Genomic DNA, 14,832 nt, shown 5'->3' with positions numbered 1-14,832 from the left:
TTTAGTGGCCTCTGCCCTTTGTAACCTGGAAAACTCCAGTGTGCAAATAACCAGGAAAACCAGATCCCACCACACAAAACCACACCTAGAACCACAGACATTTCCCATAATAAATACAATTCTCAGCCATCCTCTATAATTTGAGGATGGTCCTGCTGTTAACTGATCCCTGCCTTGGAGGCTGTGCCCAGCGGAGCTGCTGCCCTGCACACACCAACCCAGCTCTGCAGCCAAGGCACAGCCTGGCTCAGCAGCACAAAAGTTATTTATGCCCTGAAAGGCCTGTTTCACTCTCTCACCAAATATTTTAAGAGGTTATTTTGGCCAATGTGGAGTTCTCAGCCCCTTGAGAAGTTGTGTTTATTGGTGTGCAGGGCGCACACTCTGTATGTGTCAATTTACAGCAGTGAAATGGAAAATTCCTCAAATTGTTGTAGACTGTGGGGAGAAAAATGAATTATTCCCAAATGGTCTCTTATTTCATTTAATAGCTGCAAGTTCAGTGCCACCTTTGTCAGAGACACACCCTACAGACTCAATCTCCTTATCTATAAAAAAACTTTTCCTTCCATCCTCAAAGTACTTCAAAATGGCTGAAAAAATGGGATCCTTTTCCCTTCAATAGCATATTCAAATTAAGGGCTCACAAGATTTAAGCATCAAAACGAACTTTAAAACTCTACGAGACAAAGTAGTCTCTCTCTGAAGGAAAATAATATGGAAACAGATTTTAAAAATGCAAAAATTATTCTTATGAGACATGTTTTGTTTTCTCTTAACCCCATAATAACATTCCAAGGTGTTTTGGACATCTGTCGAATTGGAAAAGGTGGAATTAATTTAGCAGGAAATTTCCAGCCATCTCACGAAGAAGAGATTTGTTAGTTATCCTAAAAAATCATCCAGGAGCAAAGGCTGCAGTCTCCTCCTTTACAAACCTCTGAGAACTGATACTTGCTGGTGGAAGGATCAAATATGAACTTCAAACTCTGTAATTTGATCATTTTCAAATGCAGAGTATGATATAAAATATAACACTTTAAAAATATTGTTATATTAAAAATATAACACTTTAATATTTCCAGTATAGTTAATTCTAGCTAAATTTCCCAGTGGTTTCATTCCCTATTGACCTCTGCATTGTTTCTGCAATGTCTGTCTGTCATACATAGATTTTTGCAGCGTGCATTTTCCGCCTGTGTATTTGTAATGCCCTGAGGGTTTTGATTTTGGAGTTTCTAAAAGAAGACTTTAACATAAAAAATAAGCTGCACAATTCTGTTTGTGAAGTGTGTTTGTTCAAATACATTTCATGACTGCTGAGTTATTAATTGAGCATAGCTCATGCAAGAAAGGTAGGAAAACACAAAAATAAGCATTTTCTTTTAAATCAGACTGACATTAGATTTTGGACTATGCCTTTTATAATAGAATTCTGAGGCATAGGTGATTAATGTATGAATTACAATCGCTCTCACAGCATGGATATAGAATTATAATCCTTTCTAATGCCCTGTAAATGTAGTGCTAATGGAGGAAGGGAGGGAGGAGCAGGAATCAATAACGCTGCATTTCCAGAGCAGAGGCTCTGCAGCAGCTGTGGGAGGGTGGTTTGGGTTTGGTCACCCTGGAGGTGTCAGATGCTGCCATCTCCAAGCAGGGACATTCCCAAGGGAATCCTGCTCCAAAGCCAGGCAGGAATCCAGTGGCACCAAGGGTGGGATGGTCACAAGGCAGGTGTGCTCCCTCCCGCATGGAAACCCCTCCTGTGCAGAGCAAGACTCCAAACCAAAGGTGATGGAGCCAGGAGGTGACAGTGACAGCAGAGTGAAAATGCTCTGTCCTGGGCAGGGTAACACCTTGCAATGACATCAGCTCCCAGCAGAAACAAAATCATCCTGGAATTGTCCTATTTACCACAGATGGCATCTTCTCAGACAGCTGCTGAGGATACCATGAATGTGTCGCATAAGTAGTTTTTGTTACAATTAAACCAAAGACACCAGGGTAACCTTCAGGGAACACTTTTTCCAAAATATATTCCACAATTTTTAAGATTTTTGTTTCTTTGTTAAGCCTCTTCTAAAGAGCCTATCTCAACTCCTGCATCCGAAATCCATCTGCAAAAGCCCAGCTAAAAGCAATGGTCTGGACATGGTGTCCAATCTTCACATTTGAAACTGGCAAATCCCTAAAGAACTGTTACTGATACAAACCAGCAGAAATCCCAACTCTGACACACCATTTAAGACTGGATGTTATGCCAGTGGCTGAATTTCTATTGTCTTTACCAGGAGAAGCTGACAATGAGCCCTACACCACCAGCACTCTCCACCTCCAGAGAAAAGGAAACATCAAAGGCAGCCCACAACAAATCCTCATAAAACTGCATCATGTGGTCCTGGCTGGGGGAACCAGTGTGCAGACACTGCCTGAGACAGCTCTGCAATCAACTAAGGGAACCCTTGGGAATATTATTTTAAATAATATTGGGAGCAAACAAACAAAAAGATGGAAAAGAAAAAAAGAAGCAATTTGCAATCACACTGATCAGCTTTTTGTTGGCATGAAATGCAACAAAGAAGTCAAATGAGCAATAAGACATTGATTGTCATGGTCTTCAGGGGAAAGTCTAACCTCAGACCTGCTTGCCTTTTTTTCCTCTATGCTATCAATGTATCTCCTTATATTCTCTCCATAGGGTCATCCTGAACTGTCTTGGTTGGAAATGGGTGTGTGTATTCTGTTCCTGTCTGTCAGAGCTGGGGCAGTTCTCTGCTGTTCTTTGGGCAGTTTTCTTTATCTCTCCCACAGCCAATCCTCCCTCCAGGAGATCTCTGCTGTCCATGGCCAGGGAGTGTCCCTGCATGGCTGATCAAATTCCATCATCCCATGGGGAGATGCTCTGCCCAGGGCAGGAGCCAAGCATTCCTACCTGGATACAATCTGAGCCTGGAACAGCACAGCAGCCTTTGCCCACTGCATTCCCAGAGGAGCAGCTTTCTCCTGCCCTGCATTGCCAGAGGAAGAGCAGGCCCATCTCCAGCAGCCCTGGAGCTTCAGAGGAAAACTCCAGCCTTGTGCAGGATCCCTGCTCCAGCAGAACCACAGCTGGCACTGCAGGAGGGCTGAACCCCCATGGGATGGGACTGTGCCACCACCCTGACCCACAGAGGGTCAGGGCATGTTCTGACTCTGGCAGGGTTGTTTTGCATTACTGCATTGTTTATTTTATTTTTTATTTTCTTCGCTAATAAAGAACTGTTATTCCTATTCCCATATCTTTGCCTGAGAGCCCCTTAATTTCAAAATTACAACAATTGGGAGGGAGGGGGTTTACATTTTCCATTTCAGGGGAGGCTCCTGCCTTCCTTAGCAGACACCTGTCTTTTCAAACCAAGACATGAATACAGCCTTAAGCTAGAGTACTTTCCACAGTTGTAAGCCTTCTGACTTTTCCTTGCAAGCTCTGAACGTGTACCTGGAAGGACACCTGCCAGCTCAGCTGCTTCAGCTCCACGTGCCAAGGCAGGAGCTGCTAAACTGCTTCAGACAGGTCAACTGCTGAATTCATTCTTCAGAATCCTGGAGTGAGAAAATATTCCCTGCCTTTCTAGATAACATGTTTCAATACTTACCATAACCTCTTTATAGCTAAACATAAATACAAGAAAATAACTTGTTTCAAATCCAGGGACATGAATAGAATAGAAACTGCTAAATATTGAGGGCTTTTACCTATTCCAATAATTCCTGCTGAAACTCCAGATTTCTGTGCATTAAATCCTCATGTTCCAATTTATGTTCAGTACTGAAGAATGCAGAGTCATGCATTATGCAAGATTCTGTCACTGTTTGTACTGTAGGCACCATGAATATTGGGAGCTCTCCTTCACTCCTACTTCATGGTTTATTTTTGGCCAATAACTTAATGAAATTTCACTCTATTCTCTCCTGTAAAATTATTTCCTCTGCAGCTAACAGCTTTATTTTATCAGCACAACAGTAAATATTCCATAACAGAAGCCCTCCAGGCAGACCTGGTTTTGTTGTGCTAGGTTTTGATGCATGCTGACACTGGAGAATCTCTGCAGGACACGACCTCTGAGTGCCACTGATGTACTGAATCCATCCCTTGGGCACTCTGTGTGCAAACCCAGAAAAAAACCCAACCCAAGGAGAGCCACCCCCCACCCAGCAGGCACAAAACCTCAGATATCAGCTGAGTTTTTTACCTCCAAGAACAAAGATCCCCAAGCCAAAAGCCCACTGTGGCCCTTGCTGCCTGCCCAGTGCAACGGCAACCTCGGCGTTACAGCTCTGGGGACAGGGAAGGGCTCCCTGCCTAAATGGGAGGGTGGATCTGAGGGATGACTGTGCTAGGGCAGGAAATTTAACAGCACTTCACTGCGGTGCTGGGCAGGGGTTTGGGATTTCTCTCTCTATCCAGCAGCCTCAGCACTGAACCTATGGCTTTAAGGCAATGCTGAGCTCTAAACTGAAGAACTGGCCCACTCTTGATCAGACAGAGCACATCCTTTCCCTAAACGGCCCTAAATGGTAACACCTCTTTCTCTACTACCTGAATCACATAAGAAATTGAAAAAACAATTTGCTTTGCAAACAAGAACGTATCCAGGAACCCTTTTTTTTTTTTTTTTTTTTCTCCATTTAACAAGCTCAGCTAGAGTAGCAAAAAATTTCTTCTTTGCATCTCTCTAGATTTAAACCACACTTTCTTAGATGCTCAGCTGCTTCACAGCTGACTTGCTTTGTTTGCTTTGGTTGTCTACTATTTATTGCCATGTAGCCACTCAGCCAAGTGAAAATCCTCAGATCTGTTTTCCTGTGCTCTAAACAGCTTTTCAAATTTTTCTTTTAATTAAGACTTTGCTCTAGCTCTTAATAATCTGATCTGAGAACACCATCCTGCAAACAGTAAAAATCATGCACTTGTTTGCAAAGGTGTGGCATCTTTCTATTTTAAATAACACTCTGACTGATTTGCATCTCCATTCTCCCCAGCCCACTCAGCTCCTCCTGCAGTGGGCTCAGGGACCTGCCCCAAAGCCACCTGAGGGTTGGGATGTGTGGGGCTGGAGATGGGGATGAACAGCCCATGTGATTATCAGGCTGCAGCTCTTAACAAACATGAAAGTTACACTCTTCCAAATTTTCTCTCAATTCAAAATAGAGAAAGCAAGTTTCTTTGTCCCATTCTTATTTTTTAATAGGAATGTAAATAAAAATAAAAATAGAAATACAGCTACACAGTAGCTGTACTGTAAGGTATTTTATAAAGTACAGGAGTTTCTCATTTACTTTGAGTTAACCACTGCTCAGGTTTGCTTACAGCCAAGATATATTAATAAAAAATACTGTGGGAAATAAAATTTAAATTTATAATTCAGGATACTGAACAACGTTCTTTGCACTATTCAGACCTTTTTTAGTCTAGTAGCAACTTTTTGAATAGGTATATTTAGGCAACTCTTAGAAGGTTTGCAGAGCTTTTATTCATGAAAGAAAAGTCAAGTAACACCTTGCTTTGTACTTTAAAGTCTCTTATGAAGACTATAAAGGTATTACAATTCTTTACAGGCCACCACTTATTTATTGTAACATTGTTTACCTTACTCAGAGCCTCCAGATATTTGACAAGTCATGAATAAAAGAGCATTAATGCATCCCCTTGAACTACAAGGTGCAGTGTTGAACCACAATGTCCCTGGTTGTTTGATAACCCTTTGGGAGGCAGAGAATTGCCACAGGAAAGAGCTGAAATAAAGGCTCCAGATCAAACTGCTGCTTTCATTTGAAAAAGGCAGTGTACACCTTAATAAAACTGTGACAGATCCAGTCTTTATTGTCTGTGTGATTTTGGTATCCTGCACATGGTGATGTCTTTCAGGCCTTTGTTATCTGCTTAAAAAAATTACTGACACATCGTGCAGTAAAAAGTGATCAAGTGCCACAGGAACAATGGGTTATAAACTCCTTGTTAATAAACAGATAAAGCCTAGGACAGGTTGTATCATAAATATGTCAAGGGCCTGAGAGTTTCCAACAGGGATATTTACTAAAAAAAATCAATTTTAAGTTCGTTGGAAGAAACATCTTTCATTGTGGTTCAAAAGTCTTAATTAACATCATATATAAATACATTTGTATAATCACACCTTTTGAAGGTAAACATTTTTAATGAACTGAAGCTGGAAAAAGCTCCACATTTCCTACTTGGGGCCACTGTAACTGAGTGTGAATCTTGCATCTTTCTTTTCAGTGCTGTCTTTCAAACTCTTCCTGTGTAACCACTAATGTGGCTCCTCTGCAGCTATTTGGGACCAAGGGGTTTTGTGTTGAGGACCAAGAGACCAATTCCCAAGCAGTTTTTAGCACAAGTGGAATCATTTAAAACAGATTGAAAGCTGTGAGATGAACCATGAAATATAAAGCCCTGAACTTTATGTAAAGGGTGAAACAGAATAACTTCACACACCATGATCAGGCAGCACTTAGTGACAAATCCTGAATCTAAAAGCGTATTTACATTTTAATACCAATGTAATGAATGTGAAAACTACAGATATTTTCATTTTTATCTAAAGGAAGCCAAATGTGGTAAAATGCATAACAAAACAGTTCAGTTGCACAGAATGATATTGAACAAACAAAAAACCCAACTAACCCTAACTAAAAATGATTACAGAAAGAACTAATAAAAATAAATAGATGAGGATAGACTTGTCAGGGAAGACAACAGATCAAAAATAAATTCTATGTGCTAAATACTCTAGGAATCAGCAAAGTTAAGCTCTTTCTGTCCTACATCCATAGCACTGACATTGTAAAGGCTCCCTGTGTTACATCTGAGATTGACTTGCTGAATTCACTTGGCTGGCTAAGAAAAAAAGAGTTTTCTGCTTGTCAGTCCTGAACAGAGTCACAGAAGGAAATACCCTGGTTGGGTGCCTTATCATAAATGATCAAAGCCCAGCTCTGAGGTCACATGGTCCAATCCTGCCCCACCCAAATCCACAGCCTGTCTGAAACTGTAAATATCAGTCTGAAACTGATACTGGCACAGCCTCAGGAGGGGCTCTGGAGATGTGCACATGCTGCTTTGGCTCAGCCAAAAACCCCAAATACTTACTTGGACTTCAAAATTCATGTTCTCCAAAAATTTCTGGTTCATTGTCTCTGCAAATTTGTTGATGGCTCTCAAGAAGACCCTAAAAAACCAAAAAAGCATGGCACAGATAAATGAATGTAACCTCTGGCAATCAATACCCACTGTGTGTGATACTAGTGGCAGCACATTTGTCACTGAGCACACTGGGAGCATCACACATGAGCACAGCAGGTGACAATCTGTACAGTGGCACAGGACTTAGAGTGTTACCCATTAAAACAATTACACAATTGTCAGAAAAGTTTCTCACTTCTGCTGGAAAAGTCAGACAATAGAATTTTCTTTCCCCTGCTGCACACACTGCTGCATTCCTGAGAAAACAGAGCAATTCTTTCAAGCCCAGTGTCACCTTCTGCCAAAGCCAGGTCACTCACAAGGGTGGCATCACCTGCTCTCGGGGTCTGGCAGCTGGAACAGCTCCTGTGCTCACATCATCACTTACAAGCTGCACTTCAAAGACATAAAATGCAGCTTCTCAGTTTTCTTACAGGTGGGGAGGGCAGGACAACACCTCTGCCCACCTTCCTCCACAGGTGGATTATAAAAACTTTCCAAACAGTGAAAATACGCATTCAAAACACTATACAGTTACTTCTTCCAAGAGTAAGAGCATGAGCATTCCCCCTCCAGCCTGAAAAGCAGCACCTATTAAAGCTCTTGATTAATGCAGCATGATTAAGTCATGTTTCTAAAGCTAATTTCTGACTTCCCAGCATGGGACATTTGTAAAACAAAAATCAATTGAATCTTTAAATATTTATAAAGTTTATTTTAATAATTCAGTTGTTTTCAAAATTGGAAATTGACTGAAAGTGATCATTTGCCTCTGCTTCATAGGTAATTTTTTTAAAGCTATTAAATGGAAATATTTCTATGGAAAACACTGTAAGGAGAAACAGAATGGTGAACAAAAGGGAAAACCAATCCTAATTGTTCAAATATAATGATTGGCTGTCAACTAGATGTTCCCAGACAGGATAAAAATACAATAGTTACAACAGCCAGGTCCAGAAATCCCCACCACCTCAGTGATTAGCAACATCAGAGAAAGTAATAATTCGATAATTAGGATTATCAGCAAAGGATTAAGAAACCACAGGATATCCATATGTTACTGCCCAAGGAATGCTGTGTCCTTGTGCTGGGTTCTCTGTGGTGTTTTTGGTGTCCCATCTCAAAAGGATAAATAGAAAAAGAAAGAAGAGAGAAGAAAACACGGAAATAATTGTGACACAGAAATGACCCTCAGTCAGGGACAGTGTGACACAGGAGGGAGGTGACAGGACCTATAAAATCCAAAGTAACGTGAAGATGAGACTGAGAGCTCACAGGTTCTCAGGGAAACACCAGAGAGCCCTGCACACAGACAGGGTGTGCATCCAAAGCAAGCAAACCCAGGTTGTGTGTTAATCTTGCTCAATTCTGCAGCTCATTGGTACAGGGTGCTGCAAATGCCTGGATTTCACACTGGCTCAGAAGTGATCAGACACATCAAAGACTAAACTGAAGGGAACACCATTAACGCCATGGGGGCTGGTAGAACACAGCAAACAAGCTCTGCTGTTACACTGCTCCCCTGGCAGCCCTCTGTGAGCCACTGGAGAAACACAACAGCCAGGAAAGGAGTTTGAGTCTCATCACAAAGAGAGAAAAAAAAAAAGATAAAAAAAAAAGATTAAAAAAAAAGATAAATCAGAAGGGCTAAGTTCAGTTTCTTAATGAGGGAGGTAAAGGAAAAGTTCAGCTTTTGGCAAGCTTACGACAGGGATTCCCACATAACCACTGAGCAGCCACCCCCAGGAGCTCCCTGCTTCATTAGAGCAGTGACTGGCTGGGGTGAGATCCCTTGGTGGGGGTGAGGCTCTCCAAGAGGAAAACGTTCCTTGTGAAAACCTACAGAAGAATTTACTTCCATCTGTGTAACATTCCCCTGCATTGCTGATGGGATCATGGAAATTCAGTAACTGTGCATGCTGTCACATCTGCCAAGTCCTTTCTGTTCAGGTGACCAGAGGGACACTGCAGGAGCTGTGGCAGGGGAAAGGAGCAGATTTCTGGTGGTGCTGTGTCACTGCCACATCACCCCACACACTCAGCTCAGCTTCCTCCCCGTGGTCCAGGGCATCCTCTGATCTCATTTTCCAGACTGGCTCAGCTAATCATGCCAGCTGAATTAAGGGGCTGGTTTGTGACAAGCCAAGAGGCATCAAATCTCCTCCAGTCCCAGGAACCAGATTTTGCCCAGTGCTGCCCTTGCAGGCTGTCACTGCTCTGCTGAACACCTCATGTTGGTGTCACAGGGCTGCCCTGTGCCCCCAGTGCCACCTCCCAGGCTCTGCCACCTTTATGTGACCAACTCCTAAAGGGGATTCCTGCTGGGAGCTGTCCCACACTGCCCACAAGCAAATAAACACGTTCTTCCCTAAAGCTCCCCTCGCATGGGGACATTTATCTCCTCCAAGCTGCCTGATACTTGACACAAACAGCTTAAGATGCTGCAAAAAAAGGGGATTCTAGAAGAGTGATTTATTTCAGGCAGCACAAAACCCCACACAGCTTGGCAGAATCAAGACAGGTTATTGTGTTTCATCATCATCATTCTTCTTCTGAACATGAATTTTAGGTCAAGGCCTTTTCAGTGTTGTTTTCGGTATTGCTCTAGACCATTGGATTTGCAAAGTTTATTTCTTGCCAACTCACATAAGCAACTTCTTGAGCTCCAGCTGCTCAGGGAGAGCATTTCCCTTCACTCATGGTTTTTGGCTGGAGCAGGAGGGGTTGTCTTCCATTTCTGAGGCTTTTATAATTCCCAAATTCTGTGCATTTCCACACTGCTCCAGCACCATGACAAAACACATCACCTAAATATCCAGTTTAGCCAGACTCTGGTATAATCTGGTGCTAATAACTTCTCTTGCAAAAAAAAAAAAATCCAACACATTTCAGTACTTTACTCTTTAAACAGAAATATCATGCAAGATAGAGTAGAAATAATCATACCTTAAACAGACATGAACTTTATTAGTGGAAATCTATTTCATAGTGCGGACATATTACTGGGTATAATAAAAATTTTTGTGAAGAGCTTGATTAAGTTTTACTTTTAGCCATATAGAAAAACCTCAAGGACACCTAAGAAATACTGAGGTATTTAATGTCAAGTAGAAATCATAAAAATATTAAAAATATTTACAGGTCTCTATACAATATAATTATATGTAAGCTGTCTTCTGTAAATATCCCTTTCACTCTCACAAATATTTTTATTTGACAGACTGGAAGGACACATTTGCAGGGAGCATGCAATATTTCCAGGCTGTCAAGTTGCAAATATTTTCATTCATTTGTGTTTTGCCTAAAGGGTGTATCTATTCCTGTCATTGGGAGTCACTTAGGCAGCGGGTTTGAATGCTGTTCCTGCCTCCTGCCAATGCCTCAGTGATTGCACTGTCCTGCCTCAGTCTCCACTTTCACCAAAAAGGGGAATTAATTAAGTAGCCACAAGTATGAAAATAAACAGGTACTTGTAAAATAGTGTGAGATTTTAATGAAAAAAAGGAGAAAATATAATTTCAAACACTAATTTTTAAAGACATAAATTAAACGGTCACATTTTCAATTAATTTTAATGACACAATAAATTTTCTACAGTCACAACACAATTAATTTCTCATCAGTTTAAATAATTGTGATCTAAAATTGCTGAAATTCCTTTACCGACAATAACTTCAATGATATTTCCTGAGTTTATGAGGATTGATGCTTCTAATGTACAGCTCATATAAACTCTTGGGCCCGAAGATTTATGGAAGATCTTTAAAGTCCAAAGTCTCTAGGCATAAAAATGCAGGGTTTTGGCTTAGGACAGCAACAAAATTGCCATGGTTTAACTGCTCCTGTTTCCTCTCTCTCTCTCTGAATTTCCTGCTGTTTCTGATTTACTTTATTGTGTTGTCAGAGACATTTGTTAAAACTTTTGGCTGGAAAGAGGGCCCAAAGAATAGAAACCTGTGCAGCTGTACTTGGTTTCACACACTTAGGTATCTGTTCCAAACAGGGGAGAACAGTACCTTAACTAACACAGAAACAATTTAAGGCAGAAAAAACTGAAAATTCATGTCACTCTAAGATAAAAATTTGATTTTAAGCTGATTCTCCCTAAAATAAAACAGAAGGATTGAGATGGAGCAAGGAAAGAACTCTGGATTCATAAACAACATATTAATCAAAACAGGATTTCAAGGCTATTCCTCAGATGATGATTTTGTCTAACAGTAAAATAGGTCTGCATGTTGTCCTTGCTTTTGAAGTGTAAATAGGTAATAAACCTAAAATTCAGATCTGCAACTCTAAGTTATTTTTAGCAAGCTACTTAGAATTGTTACATCAGCTTTTTGCAACATAAAATGAAGTGAGAATTTAATAAAACAAACAAACAAACAGACCCCCCCCCAAAAAAAAAAAAAAATCCCAAACAAACAAAACCTTAAGTTCACATTGACTGTTCTTAGGTGGCTTTGCAAAATCTGGCCTTTTTCTGCACCTTGTTCCAAAGAAAGAATGCTTCTGGGTCCACAGCATGATTTTGAGACAGGTGCATAAATCAGATTCAGCACTAGAAACATTTCCAAAATAATGAACAGCCCTTTCCTCAGACTCCTCAGGTGAATTCTTTTAAAGCAGTGAGATGCTCTTCAATGTCTTTTCAGGTCCACATGACTCTGAAATCTGGGAGTTCACTGCTTCAGCTCTGAGCTGAGTAACCCAGATCCTGAGGTGAAGGCTGAATGAATTCACTCAGGAATTTATGAGCATCAGCTCCAGCTCCTGCTGCTGTGGCTCCTCACGCCACAACTGCACTGATGGAATGACAGGTGCAAAATGAATTAAGTACAAACTTCTACGGGATAATCAGACACACAAAAATAAAGTTTAAAAGAGCCTATTTCCTGTGTTGTGAAAACTTATTCAAAGAAGCCATTAAAATGATAGCATATTATGTTTTTTTTTAAGTCACATCTGAAAGCCAGTGAAGGCATGGACAGTTTTTACAATTCAGAAGTTCTTGCCACAAACCCAAAGTGCTTTTCCTTCAGAGAGTTTGGTCCAAAATTCAAGCCAGAAGGAGTTACACTAACTTCAGTGTTTTTTTTAATCCCCAAAACTGATCAGTCAGGATTTTCATCGGTGAATCCTCTAGTTGAACAGACGAGGAATATGAGGGAAGTTCTTGCAAACCCTTGCAAACTGACTACTATCTTTAAAGATCTTTCCTGAGTTTGGATAGAAAAAGTTTGGCCATTATGCCAATTCTATGAGATCTGGAGCAGGGAATAGCAGAGGCAAAATAATACTCATCCATAATTTACATCAACTTCTTAGTATCATCCTCATAAAATGTTGTGCAGAGGACACCTGATGGGTATTGTAACATAAGGGAAACACCAGGGAAAAGCAGCTAAAGTCAAATGATTCTCCTGGGGGCTTGTCACCTTTTCTCTTCCTTGTTGTGTGCAGAACATGCAGAAGAAGGCATGTTACAGAATGAGAAGGTTCCAAGTGTGGGTCAGACCCAAACCCCAACTGTCACCATGATATTCTGAAAAATCCTCTTTGCCCAGGATTCTTCTCCTGGGAAGATGAGAAGCCTCAGAGGAAAAGAAAAGCAATATTATCTGATTGCTTCTCCCTGTGTTTTGGACATTGTTTACCAGCAGGTGCATCTTTGATCGGTTCCATGTGAATTGTGTTGACTTAATGACCAATCCAGTCCAGCTGTGTCCAACTCTCTGGTCAGTCACGGGTTTTTATTATTCATTCTTTTCTAGCCTTCTGATGTATCCCTTTCTCTATAGTTTAGTATAGTTTTAGTATATTATTTCTTTTAATATAATATGATATCATAATATAATAAATCAGCCTTCTAAGAAGATGGAGTCAGATTCATCTCTGCCCTCGACCTGGGACCCTGGCAACCACAACACCTGATGCTGGTCATTGTCAAGGACTGGAACAGTGAATTGCAGCTATAAACTAAAGCTGGAAGGTACAAAATACACAGCAGAGAGATCAGACAAGCAGCCAGTGTGACAGGAGAGACTAAACCCCACAGGTACTACAGGTGAAATAATGAAAAACCCCACCAAGCAACAGCAGATATGATCTCCTAATACCATGGCAATCATTGATTCAGAAATGAAGGGTAATGCAAGATGGAAACAATATTTAAAAACCTTGTGGCTACATGAAACCTAATTATGAAGAGCACAATAATGGCAACACTTGGGAAGAAATTCACTTCCATGGTAACTGGAAAAATATGGCCAGTGGCTCAAAGAAAGGAGAATAATTTCATCATATTTCTCTCTTGTGTCAACTCAGCTTCGCTACAGACCGAAGAATAATTTCTTGAACAATTCATATTGAATTCTAATGATAGAGCAACTGCCATATTCCTAAATTCTTTTCCAATGTACACCCAGAGTGTAACTAAACAACACGGTCAGAAAGCAGCAGCTCCAAAATGGCTGTGCCCCAGCTGCTCCTGTCTCAATTATAATATTGGGGCTTGTCTCAATTATACATCGTGGTTTTCCTAGCAGCATTATTTGAAAATGTGCATTAAACAGCTACACCAAGCACCCAGAACACTGCATGCTGTAATGTGTCAGAGTTACTCTGACAGCAGCACAATGAACTCCCAGGGGAAGTCAGGAATGTGCAGTGGTTTTGTGCCAGAAAAGCCATGTTTCCATGTGAGACCCTTCAACAGGCTCTTTGTAGGCGGCTTTCCCTTCAGCATCTACCCAAAACATGCTTTAAACACTGTGTAACTCTCATTTAGGAGCCAAAATACATTTTCAAATCTGCATATTAGGTGCACTTTTAATGCCAAACTCCTGGAAATGGGATGTTTTGAATGCTTTAAGGAACTTCATGGCTTGAAAATGAAGCATACAAGGAGCTGCCAGAATGGGCTCTAATAAATCAGCTTGAGAGCTTTCAGTACCTCATTACTTTCACTAATTTTGCTTATATTGTGACTTCCTTCTCACTTCTGTCTCCTCTGCTTTTCTGTGCATTCCAGACAATTTTTTACGTAGTAGAAATATTCTGAATTAATGAAAAAATTAACAATCACACGCTGTCTTTAGTGCTAATCAAGAATGGGAATCAGACACAAAGCTGAAACCCTGTTCTTAAAGATGAATGTAATGTCTTAACATGGTTGTGTCAGGATGTCACACAGTAATTAACTCCCACAGCCTTCACTTTTGAGAGAAGTTTGAATTGATATTGCAAAATTACTTCTCAGTTCTTCCACTGATTTTTGTTGCATTGAACCAGCAGACTATGAATTTTAAAAGAGATGATAATGCAGCAAATGCATAATACACCAGCAGGGTTTTTTTGTGATGCTTCTGGTAAAAAAATATGAAAATTAACTCTTCAAAATAATGTTAAATACAAGGAAATTGCATATATTTTATTTCCTGAAAATCTCTAATTAGATGAATTCTGGTCAAAGTTACTCAGAATGGGGAATACAGAAGGATTGCTAATTGCACTTACAACTAATGAAAATTATGAGTATTGAATTTTTAGTCTTTTTTGCAGTGACAAAGAACAGTTTGTGTGAG

The 14,832-nt window shown here is 40.5% G+C and overlaps 1 protein-coding gene across 1 annotated transcript in view; it reads right to left on the bottom strand.

Annotated features, from left to right (window-relative positions):
- Nucleotides 1-14,832, bottom strand: part of DOCK2 (dedicator of cytokinesis 2) — a 157,534-nt gene that overhangs the window by 37,821 nt on the left and 104,881 nt on the right. Inside the window, exon 30 of the mRNA XM_041397569.1 lies at nt 7,154-7,232. Within this exon, the coding sequence (XP_041253503.1) occupies nt 7,154-7,232 (79 nt within the window). The remainder of the gene's footprint in view (nt 1-7,153; nt 7,233-14,832) is intronic.

This window comes from Onychostruthus taczanowskii, unplaced genomic scaffold (assembly GCF_017590055.1).
Source record: "Onychostruthus taczanowskii isolate IOZ18803 unplaced genomic scaffold, ASM1759005v1 scaffold14, whole genome shotgun sequence".
Classification (NCBI taxonomy): domain Eukaryota; kingdom Metazoa; phylum Chordata; class Aves; order Passeriformes; family Passeridae; genus Onychostruthus; species Onychostruthus taczanowskii.
This window is presented reverse-complemented; position numbering and strand designations above follow the sequence as displayed.